Here is a 16,009-nt window from a genome sequence, read left to right as displayed (position 1 = left end):
TGCACTGAAAGTTCTGCAAGAAATAGCTGGATCAGGAAATTATTCCTTGGTAAATAGTCATCTACGCTGCAATCCAGAGTAGAACCCAGAGCATATCCTTAGGCATCTGGGATTGAGCTTTCATAGCCAGAGATCAGCGAGAGCTTCTCTTATGAATGCTCACATCATTCTACAGAGGCACTGGGCTCAGATCACAGCCTAAAGTTCTGCTGTCAGACAGATCAGTGAACATGTTAATAGAGTAACCAGCAGCAGTGACATGTCCCTGGTAAAAATAAGTCAGCTGCCTCTTAAAGTGATGCAAATCCAGCTCATTGCTGCTCAGGTAACATTTGATGTGCCAGAAAGTGAGCAGAACCAGCAGGCACCACAAGATTGTATGTGGTTGACTTATTGTTAGGTCATATTACATGTATAAATATTGATGCTATATATCAATCTGTATTAATTTGAAAACTAATAAAAAGATTGAAAAACAAAGGCTTATTGTTAGGTAACTAAGTTGTAAACCACAAGGAGGCCTGAGATTACCAAATTGTCAGTGAAGTCCTGCAGCCAGCCTACACACTTAGTTTTTCCATGAGAGAAATCATGTAGAAAATGTTCTGATTTAGCAGCACACATTAAAAACCTACAAACTCCCGAGGGGAAAGAATATGGCAAATCTGACTGAATTAATTTTGTCCACTGTGTAGTGTCAATGTGCTTAATTGTGTTGAGAATGAATGTATAATTGCTTAGAATAATGTACATGGTATCTGGTCTAGACTGAAAGGATCAGTCTTCTAGTCAGTTGTATTTCATCAACTAATTCCTCATTGTTGACATCACTTCCCTCTTTGGCATGGCTTCATGACTTTACTATTCTTACTCCTATATTACAGTGATGACTAACACTGAAAGTATTTGATTGGTCATAAAGTACGTTGGAAGTGTCTTGAAAGGGATGTTAACGGTGTTGCATTAAAACAAGTTTTTCTTTCTTTACATGATAAGGCCCCTTTGCAGAGTAGAATTCTAAGTCTCACAGCAGAGGACATTAACCTTTGAGGACCTGTGAAGTGGTTGATGTATCCTCAGGTCATGAAGGACACAACAATGAATTCATGTTCCTTCTTCTATTTTATTGATAGAATGAACATTAGTTGTTTTGTGTTATAAGGATTTTTTGCAGCAACACTCAATAAGCTCAATGTTATCCAGAATACCATGGGTCCATTTTTGATTGCACCTCACCCATGAGCTTAAAAGTTCTCTCAGAGTAAAGTGCCATGCTGTATATTGTCTAAGGAATAGACTGCAGTGGCATGTCACTGCTTTCTGATAGAAACTCCAGCAGCCAGAAAGAAAATACCACCATCTCCAGTATCACCTCTAAGTCACCAACTTTCCTGATTTAAATATTTTTTGCATTGTCTTAATTATTTTCAGAATCCCCACCTAAAAGGAGAATTGCAATAGATCAACAAGAAGGCCTATTTCCACTTCTTGAAGGATAATAAATTTAAACATTAGCATCAATGCTCATATCTGAAAATGCATATATATTATATGTATCTTTTTAAACTAAGTATTTATTCAAGAGGCACAAAGTGATTTGCATTGTTTGTTATGTGGCATATACGAACACTTCAATTCAGTCAAGAAAGACATCTTTTCCAGCTATCTGCTTCCTCTGGCTAGCATCTCTTTCCCAATGAAGAAATAAAATAAAACCATTATTTTGTTATGAATACTTACCACAATTATTTCAATAATATTTATTGAACAGTTAATGAACATATTCTTTCAAGAAACTAAAGCAAAAATCTTCATCAAAATGCAAAAAAGATTCACAAGTTACTTTTAAATGTACAATCAAATCTTTATCAATGTTCAAAGTACTGATTCTGACATTTCTGTTAAATGCTTAGTAAACTGTTGCCAACAAATGGCTTAGTGCCACAGTATACCATTCACCACCCAATAACACAATGGAAGCTTGGAACATGGATTACCTTCTGTTTTTTTAAATGGTGAGGTTTCATACTATCCCACTCTGAAGCTGAGCTATAGCATGATATTGTGTGTGTTCTTAATTATATGTTGCAACAACTTATCAAAATAAAGAAAAATAGGTTCTGTCTCTTTGAACAGTTACATAATAATAGGGCCTTTAATGTTTTGAAGGCAACGTAAGAGATCTTTAAGGTAATAAATATACAGGTGCATTTGCTGTCTTACTTCAGCTTCGGAAGCACCTTTGTTCACAGCCTACAAACAATGTACTTTTTTCCAACCAGGCAAACCAGGAGCCTCTGAATATCTTACAAGAAGAACAGAACGGAGGCTTGTACTGAAATCTAGAGCCACCCTTTGGCCTACTGTTTGGTGCTCCCTTTAATCCAATGAATAGAATCTGCATATTAATTCATTCAGAACTTATACATTGTGCTAACAGAAGAAAAGTTGGGCGTTGTAATTAATTTGACAAAGGAAGAGTAATCAAAATAATCTTCAAACAGCCACTGACAGAGCATCTGACTTGGTCTGTGCCAACAACACAATCGACAATATGATTACAATCTTGCTCAGAGACCACAAGTCAATCTCTCTTTTCCCCAAAAGAGATTTGTGTTCTAGGAATTCTGATTCACGCGAATTTCCATCCTGAATTTCCTATGCACAGATTTCTGATGTGCTCTGCCTTTTGCATCAATCTCCTTTGAAGGTGTTTACTTGTAAAATGAACCTCATGATTATAAAGGCATTTTCTTGGGGTTAAGAAATATTGATGGTATAAAAAAAATTTTGCTTTGTGCTTGCTGTGTGTGTTTGGTATTAATATTGCACTGGTGCATTTACACTCATGGCAATGATCTCCTTTAATGTAATCATTCTTGGAGTAATCCACTTTTGACACCAGCCATGTGGTTGGAGGCAGAAAACCTCCACTATTGAAGAGTTTACTAATTGGTTAAGTATGTGGTACTCCAAGTGCTGTGGACATCTCCAGATACCCATTGGTCTGTGGGAAAACCTTCATTACAAAAAATGTGTAAAGAAGTTCCTGAGAAGAACAACACTGATATACAGTATTTTAAACAACAGGAACATCTTTATGGTGAATTGTTGGATCAGTAGCTATAAAGCTGTAACCTACAAGGTTATAGACAAAGAACTGAAAAATGGGAGTAATCTAAATACCTCAGTTTTTGACTAATATGCAAGATGGCTTCCTTCTGAGCCATAACTTTGTATGATTCTATGAATGTGTTAAAATGTGACTGAAAATCATATAGTATTGACCTAATTAGAGGAAAAACCAGATACATGACGTTTCCAGTTAGGACTGGGCTTTGTGGTTTCAGCTGTGTGGTAGCTCAGCATCCAAACAGCAGTCATTAAATGTGTTGGAATGGTCCAATATCACATTCTGGCTCCTACTTCTACCGACACTTTAATTGATTGTTTTTTGTCCTAGAGCTGGTTCTGGTCAAATGTCACCAGAGCCACCAGCAGTTTTGCTTTAACCCATTCCCATTCGACATTCACACCTGCTTAAAATGTAGCTGGCAGGTACACCAGCAAGTGCACCGGCACATATCGCGGAAGTAAAACAAAGCAGATTAACCTGTTTGATTATTGAGTGTCTTTGGGAACCTGTGTATTCGTTCATTGCTGGAAATGAATTTTCTGGTTGGGACCCAATTGCCTCCTTCATCCAGCAAACTCCAACTCTATAAGATTGAGACAATCAAGAATTCCATTGGCTCATATACAGCTGATCCTTGATTAGAATGTTTAATCTATGTCATTATGCTGTTAAAACGGATTTTCGTCTCACTAATACACAAACGAGGTGGGAGATAGTTCAAGACTGAGGGTTCCTTGTGATTCTTATGTTCAATCGGGACGCAGATATGCAAGATCAAAGCTATAGACTAAACGGGAACTCTGTATGTAAGCCTCCTTCCGAACGTCTCAAAATGTTTTACAGCTAAAGGAACACCTTTGAAGTTCCGTCACTATTGTAGTGCACGACTCTTGACGGTCAATTTGTGCACAGCAAGGTCCCACAATAATGACCAGAAATATTGACGGAGGAGAATAATTTAGAAATGTTGCTCAAGCGATATATATTGTATTGTACTCTAGTGGCAACCCTCCTGGTCTTTGATACGGTGACGTGGGATGTTTCCCAGCTGAGAAAGCAAACAGGCCACGTAGTTTCACAAGTCAACTCCAACAGAAACACCCCCTTAGTGGAGAGCCGACAGAGAACTCTGTGCGGGTCTCTGGAGTGGGATTTTAAACGCACAACCTTCTGGCTCAGTGGCAAGAGTGCCAACAGGTAGGAAATGGCTGTAAAGACCCCAAGTGCTTTGGGACCAGCCGGTGCTTTCAAAGTCACAACAGTGTGAAAACTTGAAAGATTCTTCTTTGGGTTTCTTCTTCTTGCAATCATCCACCCAAAACACGGGTCCTTCCACTGGTGAGCACAGTGGGATTGTTTCGCTCGGTGAATCATGATCCCAGAATCGGTGAACAGAAAGATCCCAGAGCTCCCCCCGCTGTGGTCCAACATCGTTGGTGCAAATCCCTTTGGGAAGCCCACCGATTGTTCCGGGTGCCATCTAAAAACAAAGGGATTTTACAAAATTAAATACCTTAAATCACTGTGCGAGTTGTTTTTGATTTTGTTTTATTCAAGTAGAAAATGTTTTTAAATACTTTTTTTTTAAAAAGTTCAAGATTCCGGAAAAGCTCAATGGAAATCAAAGGAATTTGGGACTCTTTGGAGGATTGTTGAAGAATTCAGCCCTGATTCTATAAGATTCAGCATCTGGGAGGGAAGCCAAGACCCTGCAGGACTGGGCTGATTTAACACGTTCCACTTCCCTCGCTGCCAACAGGTGACGCTAATTGCATCATGTCCAATCCGTGGCAATTGAACAGAGGAAAACCTGATAACGATTCTGAAGTACAATATTAACTCGTCTCCCACAGATATGAGCAGGGTTTTATTGAATCTCTAAGAGAGTTATCCTGGACAAATGCTCCCATCTGCAGATACCTTGCAAGGTAATAAAACGAACCACAGCTTTCGTACTTTGCAATAAAATCATATACGGAGCAAAATCATTCCAGCATTCTACAATAACCTTCATATCCCTTCCGTAGGGATAAACACTGACTGATTATTTGAGTTGTTTAGTTATAAGGGAAACATCTGAAGTATATGGCTTTCAAATAGACCTCATTTTATAGATATCTATTTAATCATCCAAAAGCACAGTTTCACTTTATCAGCCATTTTTCAGTGTGAAATTTTGCACGGAATCCCTGCAGATCACCCCCTTCTCACCGCCCTCTACCAGCTGGGAGCACCTTTGTTCGGCTAACAATACCGTGACACTAGATGCTGGTGCCAGAGATCTTCTTAACCGGCACAACTTTACAAAGTCTTCCTCTTCATGCCGCTCCAATTAGCCTGAATACAGAGGTACGTGCGTTCCTTTTCATTTGTGATGCTCCTGTTTGTGACGGCTTTGTTTTTTATATGTAAACACAGCGGATGTCAGACATCAACTTTTAGTAGCCGGGTCCGCCCGAGTTATGCACTACTCTATTTCTACGTTACGGTGCACAATGCACTCAGTCGGATTATGATTTCTTTTAAAATAACGTCAGCAAAATATTTTTGCTAAAACCATCTGGATATAGCGAACATGAAAAAGGCTACAATTTTTGATTGTCCACAAGTTGTTTTAGATCTGCTGATCACAGTGTTAATTTCAAGAGCAAATTAAAGATGTTGATAATTTCTGTTTACCTCGAGATCTTGCGGTCTTAAAAACACACCAGCGTGGAACAATTTCCGATCCACTAATTAAATCTGGGTGTAACGGGACTCTCCTGGTATGTGGCCTATCTAGTGTTAGACAATTGCGGCAAACGCGGAATTCTGTTACGTTAAGTAGACTAACAGAGCCTCCAAAAAGATGCTTACATTAACTAAGCTCTGGCAACTGTAAATTAGCACTCAGTCTAACAGTCCTGTGGATATGAGGATTGCTTCAGCGGGTTGTCAGTACTGGTGATATCATATTCGGATCCACGGAATGAGATGGACTGCTTACTGTGGCAGCGTAAACTGTGGGAGATACTTCCACTGAAAGCTAAAATATCAGCAGAAAATTACATCCAAAGTAATGTGATGCAGATGCTGTAACCAATTCACCAAACAATTCCACCAGGGTGCCGCACTTAAACTCTAATCACTTTTTTTTACGTGGAAGTACGTGTTTATAGCCTTTATATTTTTATTTAGAATAAATAGATACATTAGATGTTGAAAAAATACCAAGAAATTATAATGCTTCGTTGCATGCATAGAAATAACTTCTGATGGGAGTTTATGGGAGTCATTATTGAAGGACACATTTTTTGACAATCTTGTTGGGAATAATAAAAACTGATTAGCATCAAAATAAACGAAAGCGTGTTTATGTTGTTTTTTTAAATGATTAAAACACTCTGTGGGCGAATAAATGCAGAAAATGAAGCATTTAGCAGTAGGGAATATCGGTATTCCTTCTGTAACTTGAGAGGAAAAATATCATTTGTGGTGTCGAATCCGGAGCTCTTAAGTTGTCCAGCTCCATTTGATAATAACGTTACAATGTTCACCAGGTACATAACACCGAGACGCAAATGCTCTCTGCGTTTAAAGCACTCTCTGGTGACTTTTTCCTGAAGATTATAGCAAATACGTTTTGCGCTTAGACAATTCTTTGTCGCCAAAAAGCAAAATGTATAACAGAGCAGGTTACGATTTTCCAATCGTTTAAACTTTGTTCAGATAGGAGTTGAAATCAGGCGTTAATAGAGGTAGAATGGAAACAATTTCTTCGTGTACTTTCAGCTCTCTTGTTTAAGCAATATTTAGAAACAGTCTACTTGCAAGAGGGCATATGCTTGATTAATGTGGACTATTAAATTTAAGTACTTTTCAATTAGTTGTAGTTTAAACTGGTTAGCAGCTAATCAAAACTGAAGATAACTTATTACATTTACCTACACTCAAAGGCCATCTTTATCATACAAAGCTTTTTCAAACAGAACGGGCACACTTATATATCGCCTTCTACAACCTCGGGATGTCTCAAAGGCTTCGCGGCCAATGAAGCAAATTATCAGAGTTTTTTTTATTGTTGGATGTGATTTGGGATGACGTCAATTTATATTGAGAAAAGATTATTTTAGATTAACGAGCTATGCTTTGCACTGTAGTTGGCGATTGTACGGAGCTACCACTGAAATTACAAACTGGCAGCTCCGTGCCATCGTATATAAACCAAAGCCACAGCAAATTGTGCCGTGCCTTTCGGTCTGCTCGAGTGCCCGTCCCGTTCAAATGGTCGCTATCCATCACAAACATTACCCTAAAGTAGTTGCGTTGAAGTATTTCAGTGGATGAAATGTAGGAATGTTTAATTCGCTGGATAAACTCAACCGATAAAGAGCTTGAGCTGGGAACGGGGGAAATTAATGTGCATGGGAATTGCATATTTTAACATTTCATGGTAGTTTTCATTTAAATGGCTTTGCCCGTTAGCGTGAAATAACTCCCTATTAGTAGGCAGCTTCCCGGCTGCGGTTTCAACAGATGAGGAGCAGAACAGGGGGCTTCTTCCTCTGGCTTGCCGCTGAAACCGGCTGCTGCGTCCCGTTCCCAGCGGCCGTCGGTCCGGCCCGGGATTCGGGTCCACAGCTCCGGTCCCATCCCGATCCCGATCCCGGTCCCACTCTGTGGGATGAAAGAACAGGGGATGTTGGGAAAGGCTGGCTGGTGCCCCAACTTCCGTTTGTTTTGTTTGCCAGCAGAATTTCAATACAAATTGCAGTGTATTCGAACCACCGAGAAGACAGCAACGCGCAAAGACAACAGGAAGATGTTTGTCCAATTTATATAAAATTATAATCTTCAGTGGGTCACTGAACGGTCTGGGCAGCTGTTTCTACAAATGTCACATGTTGCTTTTCACATTGGATGTGACGGTCCTCCATAAATCTTCCTAACTTCATTTCGATTGTTCGCCTCCTCTTCCGCTACCTTTCGCTCGCCTGGGAATTACTGCGTCCGGTGATGAACAAACAAACAGACAATTAAAAAGAAACTGCGGAAGCGAACGAATAAAACCTAGAAATAAAAACGCGAACATTTTTCTGTCAAGAAAATTCGCACTGAAAATATTGGCACCAGTTTCTACATTTGACGTCTATATTCATTCCATCTCTTTTTGACTACATGCGTTTGTGCCGTTATTGTTTCAACCAAATCACTTTTAGGACACACACTCTTAATTAAAACTGTGTTCATATCGCTATCGTGTTTGAGACTCACATTAAATTGAAAGTAATAGATTTGTTGTCGTATTCGAAGTCAAACATAAATGACAAAAACATTAAATGCAATTAAGTATGAATAATTTAATGCATGATTTATTGCTTTTGATAATACAGCGATTTCCTTTCTATCGCCATAAATTAAATCTAAAGATTAAATTTCGTTTAATTTCAGATGTGTAATTCTGATCTTCCTCTGCCTGTCTGACAATGAAATAGTTTCACTCAGCAAGCCACAATTCCGTCTTGCGACAATGCACGATTAAGAATGAAACTCCTCTGAAATTGTTATAAGTTTTAAAACTATGGATATAGCCCAGCTTTATCACCATAAAACAGTTGCTTAGTCTTTTTAAGTAACGTTATTACTACTGCCAACTATTTGGTGATATGGTCCTTTATTCTACTTATGTCAGTTATTTTGAAGCCTTATATATGCAGTAAACATTGCCTGCAGGATGAGTGTATGTATTGGCCCCTGCACACCGAGGAAGATAACATCTGATTGGCCATGCGTGTAATTCGACCCCATCAACTAATCTGCTGTCAATCAAAGGCCGAGGAAAACAGAGACCGTCTCACCGCTGCCGCTGCCTGCCGCACAAACAAAGGATCCTTTCACTCATTGTCATACATTTTCTGTAATCTCCGTATCCAGCAGCATACAACGGCCAAAACCAAGTTTGAGCATTAGATTCACACTGCATATTCAGTCCCCTTCAAGCCTCGCAGGGAGGGGACTGCGAGGACAGTGTGTGTGTGTTTTTCCCTCTCTGCACAAGGAGCAGGGTCGGAGGGATACCGCGTCTTCGTTCGGCGTGGTGACGCGGCTCAGCCCACCGCCCCCCCCAAAAAAAATGTCCGCCTGAAGGATCGGCGGGCGGGCTGCGGCAGGCGAGAGGGACGGCGAGGCGCAGCCGGCCGCGTCTCTCTCTCTCTCTCACACACACACACACACACACACACACACATACGGAGCCAGAGGGGGCCGGCGGGGCGGCAGCAGCGCGGGGTGGGGGAGTTACAGCCCTCACCCTCAGGCGGGACCGCTGGCGGCCGTTGGATGTGTGGCGGAGGGGGCGAGCGAGGTGAGGAGGGGGGACGGGGGTGGGGGTCGTCCAACGGCGTCCCAGCACCGCCTCGGGTCCGGTCCGGCCCGGTTCGGTTCGGCTCGGCCGGCAAAGTTGTGCGGCGGGAGCCCGGCAGCGAGGGGAGCTGCCGGTCTGAGGGCCTGGGCCTGGGCCTGCGGCTCGGGGGCAGGAGCGGGGCGGGGGCGGCGAGCGGCACCCTGACCCCCGTGTGTCCGGCCCCCGGCCTCCCCGCCGATCCACCGTAACCTACCGGGGGCAGAGGGCGAGCAGAGGAGTTGGTGTCACCACCAGCCCTATCCCCGCCAACTGCTGGAGGCTGTTCTACACAAAACTTAATACTGGTGATTTGCCCTCTTAGAAACATTTACATTGGTTTTTGTCAGTCGAGGTTAATTAGTCTTTGTCATGCGGAATGTTAGCAGATTGCTTGTCATTTCTGGTGAAGTAACTTGTACTTTTGTGGTTCGGAAGGGACGCGCTCTCTTTATGCGGTAGGATATTTTTGGAGTCTGATGTAGACTTTTACTTGCACAGCAAGTTCCCTGGAGTCTTTTATTTGTTAGGGAGTTGGAATGCTTGATTTTAAAACTTCCTTCTGCTTTTCCATTTCCCAACCCATCCCCAGCAAACTTAGAGAGCATTTGCTGAGGGTTTTTTTTAAAGTAATGCATTATTTTGAGTAATGCGAGTAACTGTGTTTTGTTCATAGGTTTAGTGAGAATAATTCAAGATGAATCCACAGCAGCGGATGGCCGCTATAGGAACGGACAAGGAATTGAGCGATCTGCTGGATTTTAGTGCGGTATGATGCTTAGAGGCTTTATTTTTAACACGATTTACCCATCACTCAAACCATGTGAAAAGCGTGTGGCGTTGCCTGCATCCAGTTTAGTGAAAAAAGAGCTCTTGAAGTTTTACGTTATGTCTAGACTTAAAGTCCATTAGTTTTGAAGGGATGGATTCATTTGGAAAGTGCTGCAATTTTTAGTGACGTTTAGCACTAACTTAATTTTTAGGTTAGCATTGAATTATTTCAGAATTTTTTGTATTATCTGAAGTTGACTTGGTTTGACTTGCTCCAGCTTTCCTTCGATCAGTGCTGTTAGATTAGTGGTAATGGCAAGTACATTTTTTATAAATCGTCCAGTATTACGTTTTTACTAGAAATTAGTCCTCTTCATCAGTTTTATAATTTACAGTCCTGATCAGTAAAGGCACTCTTTACAGTATATTGAATTGGTTTTAGTTTAAAAATTAAACCAGTTGCACCATGGTCCTTGTGTTTGACCATTTTAATATGGATTTTGTGTATTCTATTACCACCTGTCTTTTGAATAAATTCAGATGTATTGAATATCGTAGTGAACTGTACAGATTAATCATTCATTTTGATGCACTTTTTTTTTAGATGTTTTCTCCTCCTGTTAATAGTGGAAAAAATGGACCAACTACACTTGCAAGCAGTCAATTTGGTGGCTCAGGTAAGAGTAAAATACAATCTACGATAAACACTTTGAAATGGTTTTATTCATGGACAAATTGTTTTTCTAATTGCCCATTATAGATGTATCAAACTCTTTTGGAGGTTTGTTAATGCTGAAATGTTCTGAATACTGGTACTTGAAGCATCTTGTCTTCATCCTATTGTGCCACTTAGTGGAGATGAGTGAAAGGTAGTCACCGTTCTTGGGGATTGATCTTGAACTCTAATTTGGAGGTTTTAAGGATAAGTGCAGAGATTGTAAGTGATGTGGTCTGCTATTAACTATTGTATTAGGACATATGTATTGAAAGTGAAACTTTTATTTTATTCAGTTTGTGAAACCAAAATAAAATGGTTTTATAGATTTTGATGTGGGATTTAGCTGAATTTGATTTGTCAAATATTTAATTATTTCATATAGTAAGGGTTATTCATTGCATCTAATAATAAGGTCACATTGAGTGATCTTGGTGTCTAGACAGTGGGCTTGTATTTCATGGTAAAGCATTAGAACTATATTACATCATCAAAAATGATATTTAAATTGAGTTTGTTTCTAGTGCTTGGTTATCTTGTCCTTTTTGGCTTGGAGATGTGGGAGAAAGTATGTCAGAACTTTAGTGGGGTCAATAAATTTCATTGCTTTAATCATACTTGTAAGTGTAACATGGGCAAACTTAGCCATTTTGGGCAAGGTAAATTGTCTATCTGGAATCTGCTGTTGTGTATGTAAGTTTAATATTTTTGATAATTCTTTGCTCATGATTTAATGTTTGTAGCGTATTAACTGGAGGAATTTAAATTTGTTGACTTGTTATATATCTTTTGTTTCTGGCTGAGGACACTTTTTGACTCCTTGTCAAAACTATTCCAAGTTTGAAATGTTATATAGCATTACCTCATGGCACTATTTAGATACTTTACTACTGTCGATGAATATGAAGACAATTCTTGACTGTAATTTACATTTGAAGGAAATAATTTGCATCTTTTGCTGTTTTTTTAGAAAAAATTAGATCTATAGTAATGTTCCATTTGTTTAATTGAGTTAATTATTATGCATTGAGGAGAAAATAGTGACTTTCAATAAACTGGTAGCAGGTTGAAATAAGTTGCATGTGTGAATATAAAACAGCAATTTAATTGCAGTTCAGGCATTTAAAAGAATGGATTGGTGCTTGGTTTATATATGTCATCTAAACTTAATTATACACTGCTCTGTTTAAAAACTTCAAACATTCTTCGCACAAGCAGCCTTTCCACATCAGTACGAAAAAGCTGTCCAAATGTCTTTGGCTCAATATTGTGTTTATTGCCATCATTTTCCACCATCCTAAAAATTCTCTGATATGTGTTTTGGGTACTGATTACTGAGCTATCTAATTATTGGTCAATGGTTGTAAGAGCCTCCTTGAGGAAGTGATAGTTCCCATATAATATGGGTTGCATATGTTAGTTACCCAATGATTCAGTAGAACTTTACTGGAATATGATAAGAGATTGATATACCTCATTCTAGTAATGTAAATAATTGCTGATCACACCAGATATGTTGGCTAAAACCACTATTGGAAGTTAAATGTCTATGAATCAGAGTAAGGTTGTATGGTACAAAGCTAAACACAGTATTTTGAGCATCAAAATCTATATAATCTATGAAACATTCAGGTGTTTTCCTGGATTTTTCTGTTTTAGGATGGAAAAATTCCAAGTCTATGAATGTTTTGATTGATAAATTCATTTCTAAAATTGACATGTAAATGATGATTTGCCCACTTTTTTTTGAGTCTTGTATTGGTAATAGGTCTTTCATGTATTGCTCTTAATAGCTTGCTTAGCATTGTAACTAGAAAATCAGGGCATGTTGACATGTCTTACTGAAGAATGAGTGCAGAAAAATGTGTATTTACAACCATTGGAACAGCGCAGTCTAATTTGCACAGCCCAATTTAAACTTTTGTTGACCAGTCGTTATCCAACTAACTTGGATACCATTTCTTTTCCTTAACATCCAATCTTTTAAGTCTTCATTCCAGTGACTGTCAGTTGTGCGTTACGTGGTAGATTCTAGTGAAGTAGAATGTTATGGGTTGAAGTCTCATTCTAAGTCTTGAGCAAACAAGTCTAAAGTGACATGAAACAAAATGTTGGAAACAGCAGGTCGGGCAGCATCTGAAATGTTAACTGTTTCTCTTTCCCTAGGTGCTGTCTGACCTGTGAAGTGACATTAGCATTTTTTTGTTTATTTCAGTTTTCTGGCATCTTGTGTTTTTTTGAGTTCAAATCTAGAGGGAAGCATAGGTAGAGTACTAATGGAAGTGCTGCACTGTTGGAGATACTTTCTTTTGAATGACGTGTTGAGTTCCTGTCTGATCTCAGGAGGAGGATCAAGATCATAACTCTTTCAGTCAACACAATTAGAACAGATGAACTAGGCATTTAACTTGGTTTGGAGATCCATGAGCTTGCTTACCTCTCAATCACCTATGTAACAAAAGGATAATTAATTTGTATAAAGTATTATATGACCCCCTTGACCACATAATAAGGTATAGTACAAATGAAAATCATTTTTTGATGTTTAGTAGATGGCTGTGGAGTAGACTTGCTTTGAAATGTGGGAGTTGGTCATTGAGGGTTATAATAAGGGTAACAGATGCATAATCATCTACTCCAGATAGGATCATATATTTGCTGCATGGATTATAGAAATATCTTCCGTGGACTTAAACTCATTGGTGTTAACTGTAACTTGTGTTGACAAAAGTTATATTTAAGGAGTGTTATTAAGTTTTGTTATTGGTGTTAGAGAAAAGGTGTCTTGTGTACTTCACATCATATGTAATTAACATTGGAGCCAACAAGCCTTTTTTCCCATTGATTTATGTCATTTCCTCCGTCTGTATTTTGATTTAGAGATGGCTACAAGAATGCAAAATGTTGACACCTGTGAATTGTCATGGAATCGCAGTTTTCTTCTGTTGTGAATGTGACAGTTTTCAGTTGTTGATTGCAAACTGATGTGTAGTGGAGGGTCTGAAAGAGTTAAATGCAACAGAATAGGAAGATTTCAAGGAAAAGTGCTCATTCAGAGCCGTTAGTTTGTTTTCTGGATGTTTGCATTTTGTTTGCTGGTGCATGGCTACTTCTAATTCCAAAAATATTTAAGAACATTTGAGAAGGTGAAATGGTTCATCAGAAATCTTAGTTGAAAATTGTATCTAGTGTACATGGTTATATTCCTCCTCCATGGCAAAAGGTGGCATGTTCAAAAGGAGTTTTGATCATAACCAGTCTGTAACTTGTTAAGAATGAAAGATGCTTTGCAGATTCAACGTAAAAGAAAATTAACCAGTTACTGCTGGTGATTGTGGTTAAGAGTTTACCTTTCTATTCTTATTTAAGTTGCTTGAATATTTAGTAAAACTTTAATAAATAATTCAGTCATCAGTTCCAGTGATGAGAAGCTGAGGTTGTTCTTGGTAAAGATGGCTGAGAGGTGTCACAAACCAGCAACAAAAGAAACACACTGAGCATGATTCAGTGTTAAAAACTATTTTATTAATCACTACTTATGATAATACGTAAAATAAAAGTAAAAATGTTAGTATGTTAGAATTCAAAAATGTTAAACCTCGAACGTTAACCCCAAAACTAAACTCTTCGTGTGTGTGTGTGACAAAGTCCAAACCTCCCAGTTCCGGAATGGTTCTTAAAGTTCAGTTCCGCAAGCCATAAGGTGAAACATGAGCAAGGGCTTCTTCAACAACCACCGTTGTCTGAAGATAAGATGTAGATGTAGAAAAACATAGAGAGAGTACATACGAAATCCAAATGTTCCACGATGGAACCCAAACGACACTCCAGTGTTTACTCGGTAGTGACTTCCTCACCCCGAAAAGCATCCGAACCGTGGTCGTCCACACACAAATACCTGTTTCCTTCTACAGGTCAGCAACAAAGTGAACTCCACCGGATTACTTCCAACTTCCATACATGGATTTCAGTGGCAAACACAGTTATTGTTTCTCATCCATCGATAGAGAAAACAAGCAGGCTGGTGTCTCTCTCCCTTCTCTCTCTCTCTTCTTCTTCTAACTTCTTCAACAACGTCATTACGTCCTTTATCTTCTATTGACGTAAGCACGCCCCACACACACATACACACACACTCTCTATCTTAAAGGGACTTTCACTGAGTCCGTAACAGAGGGGATTGCTGTAAGTGCTTGAAACCAGAAAGCACTTTGTGCAAATCAAGACGCACTGCTAAAATTAAAGAGTCGGTGAATGACTCTTGGAGCATTAATTGGAAGAGAGAAACACTTTTTACACAAATGAGAGGCCAGGATTTGAAATGCACCACCTGATAGACTGGTGGATGAAACTTCAAAAATAGTTGTTCAAGAAAGACTAAGGTAAATGCTTCAACTTGGGGAAAGTGTAGAGATGAGAGTAAGGATGGGATTCATTTAGATTGCTCTTTCACAGAGCCTGTTCAGAATTGTCTCTGTTCTGTGCTTCTGGTAGATGTTGCTGTAGAATTTGGCTCAGTGGAACAGTAAAGAAAAGGAATTCCTGAAGCTCTGCAATGGAAGTAAACTGCTGTTGGATAGATATTTTTAGAAAATTCTCATTGTTTTGTATGTACCAGTATTGTGACTTGCATGGGGTTGATCATTTTGATTAAAGAATTAAAATCATGTGGCTGATGGAAAACTTCTTAATAAATCTTGAATGTTTTATGTAGTTTTAACACATTACGGTATAAATAATTTTGATTCTGCATTGAGATTTCTCTCTTAAGCTGGCCTGACTCTAAAGCCTGCATATGGTACTTGAGGTATTTACCGTGCCTTGGAAATCTAGAAGTGCCATTAATTGAGTTTGTTTTTAAAAAAAAATGTGGTAAAGTATTTGAATGAATGCACACTGGAATGTGTTTTGTACGGTGCTTAGTTTTATAACAGCCTATTTTAAACCAGGTTGTGCAGGATATATTTTTGTTAAGACAATTTTGTTCTCTGAAGCTAGAAAATCTATG

The 16,009-nt window shown here is 39.0% G+C and overlaps 1 protein-coding gene across 7 annotated transcripts in view; it reads left to right on the top strand.

Annotated features, from left to right (window-relative positions):
• The first annotated feature begins 9,206 nt into the window (after positions 1-9,206).
• tcf12 (transcription factor 12) overlaps positions 9,207-16,009 on the top strand; it is a 244,847-nt gene continuing 238,044 nt past the window's right edge. For 4 of the 7 annotated variants that reach the window (XM_052040332.1, XM_052040334.1, XM_052040330.1 and 1 more), the window contains exons 1-3: positions 9,248-9,479; positions 10,192-10,284; positions 10,891-10,963. In XM_052040332.1, the coding sequence (XP_051896292.1) occupies positions 10,922-10,963 (42 nt within the window). In that variant the 5' untranslated portion in view covers positions 9,248-9,479; positions 10,192-10,284; positions 10,891-10,921. Of the gene's footprint in view, positions 9,480-10,191; positions 10,285-10,890; positions 10,964-16,009 lie in introns of all 7 variants that reach the window. The other 3 variants (XM_052040333.1, XM_052040331.1, XM_052040335.1) reach the window with 2 other exon arrangements.

The sequence above is a fragment of the Pristis pectinata genome, chromosome 28 (genome assembly GCF_009764475.1).
Source record: "Pristis pectinata isolate sPriPec2 chromosome 28, sPriPec2.1.pri, whole genome shotgun sequence".
NCBI lineage: Eukaryota > Metazoa > Chordata > Chondrichthyes > Rhinopristiformes > Pristidae > Pristis > Pristis pectinata.
This window is presented reverse-complemented; position numbering and strand designations above follow the sequence as displayed.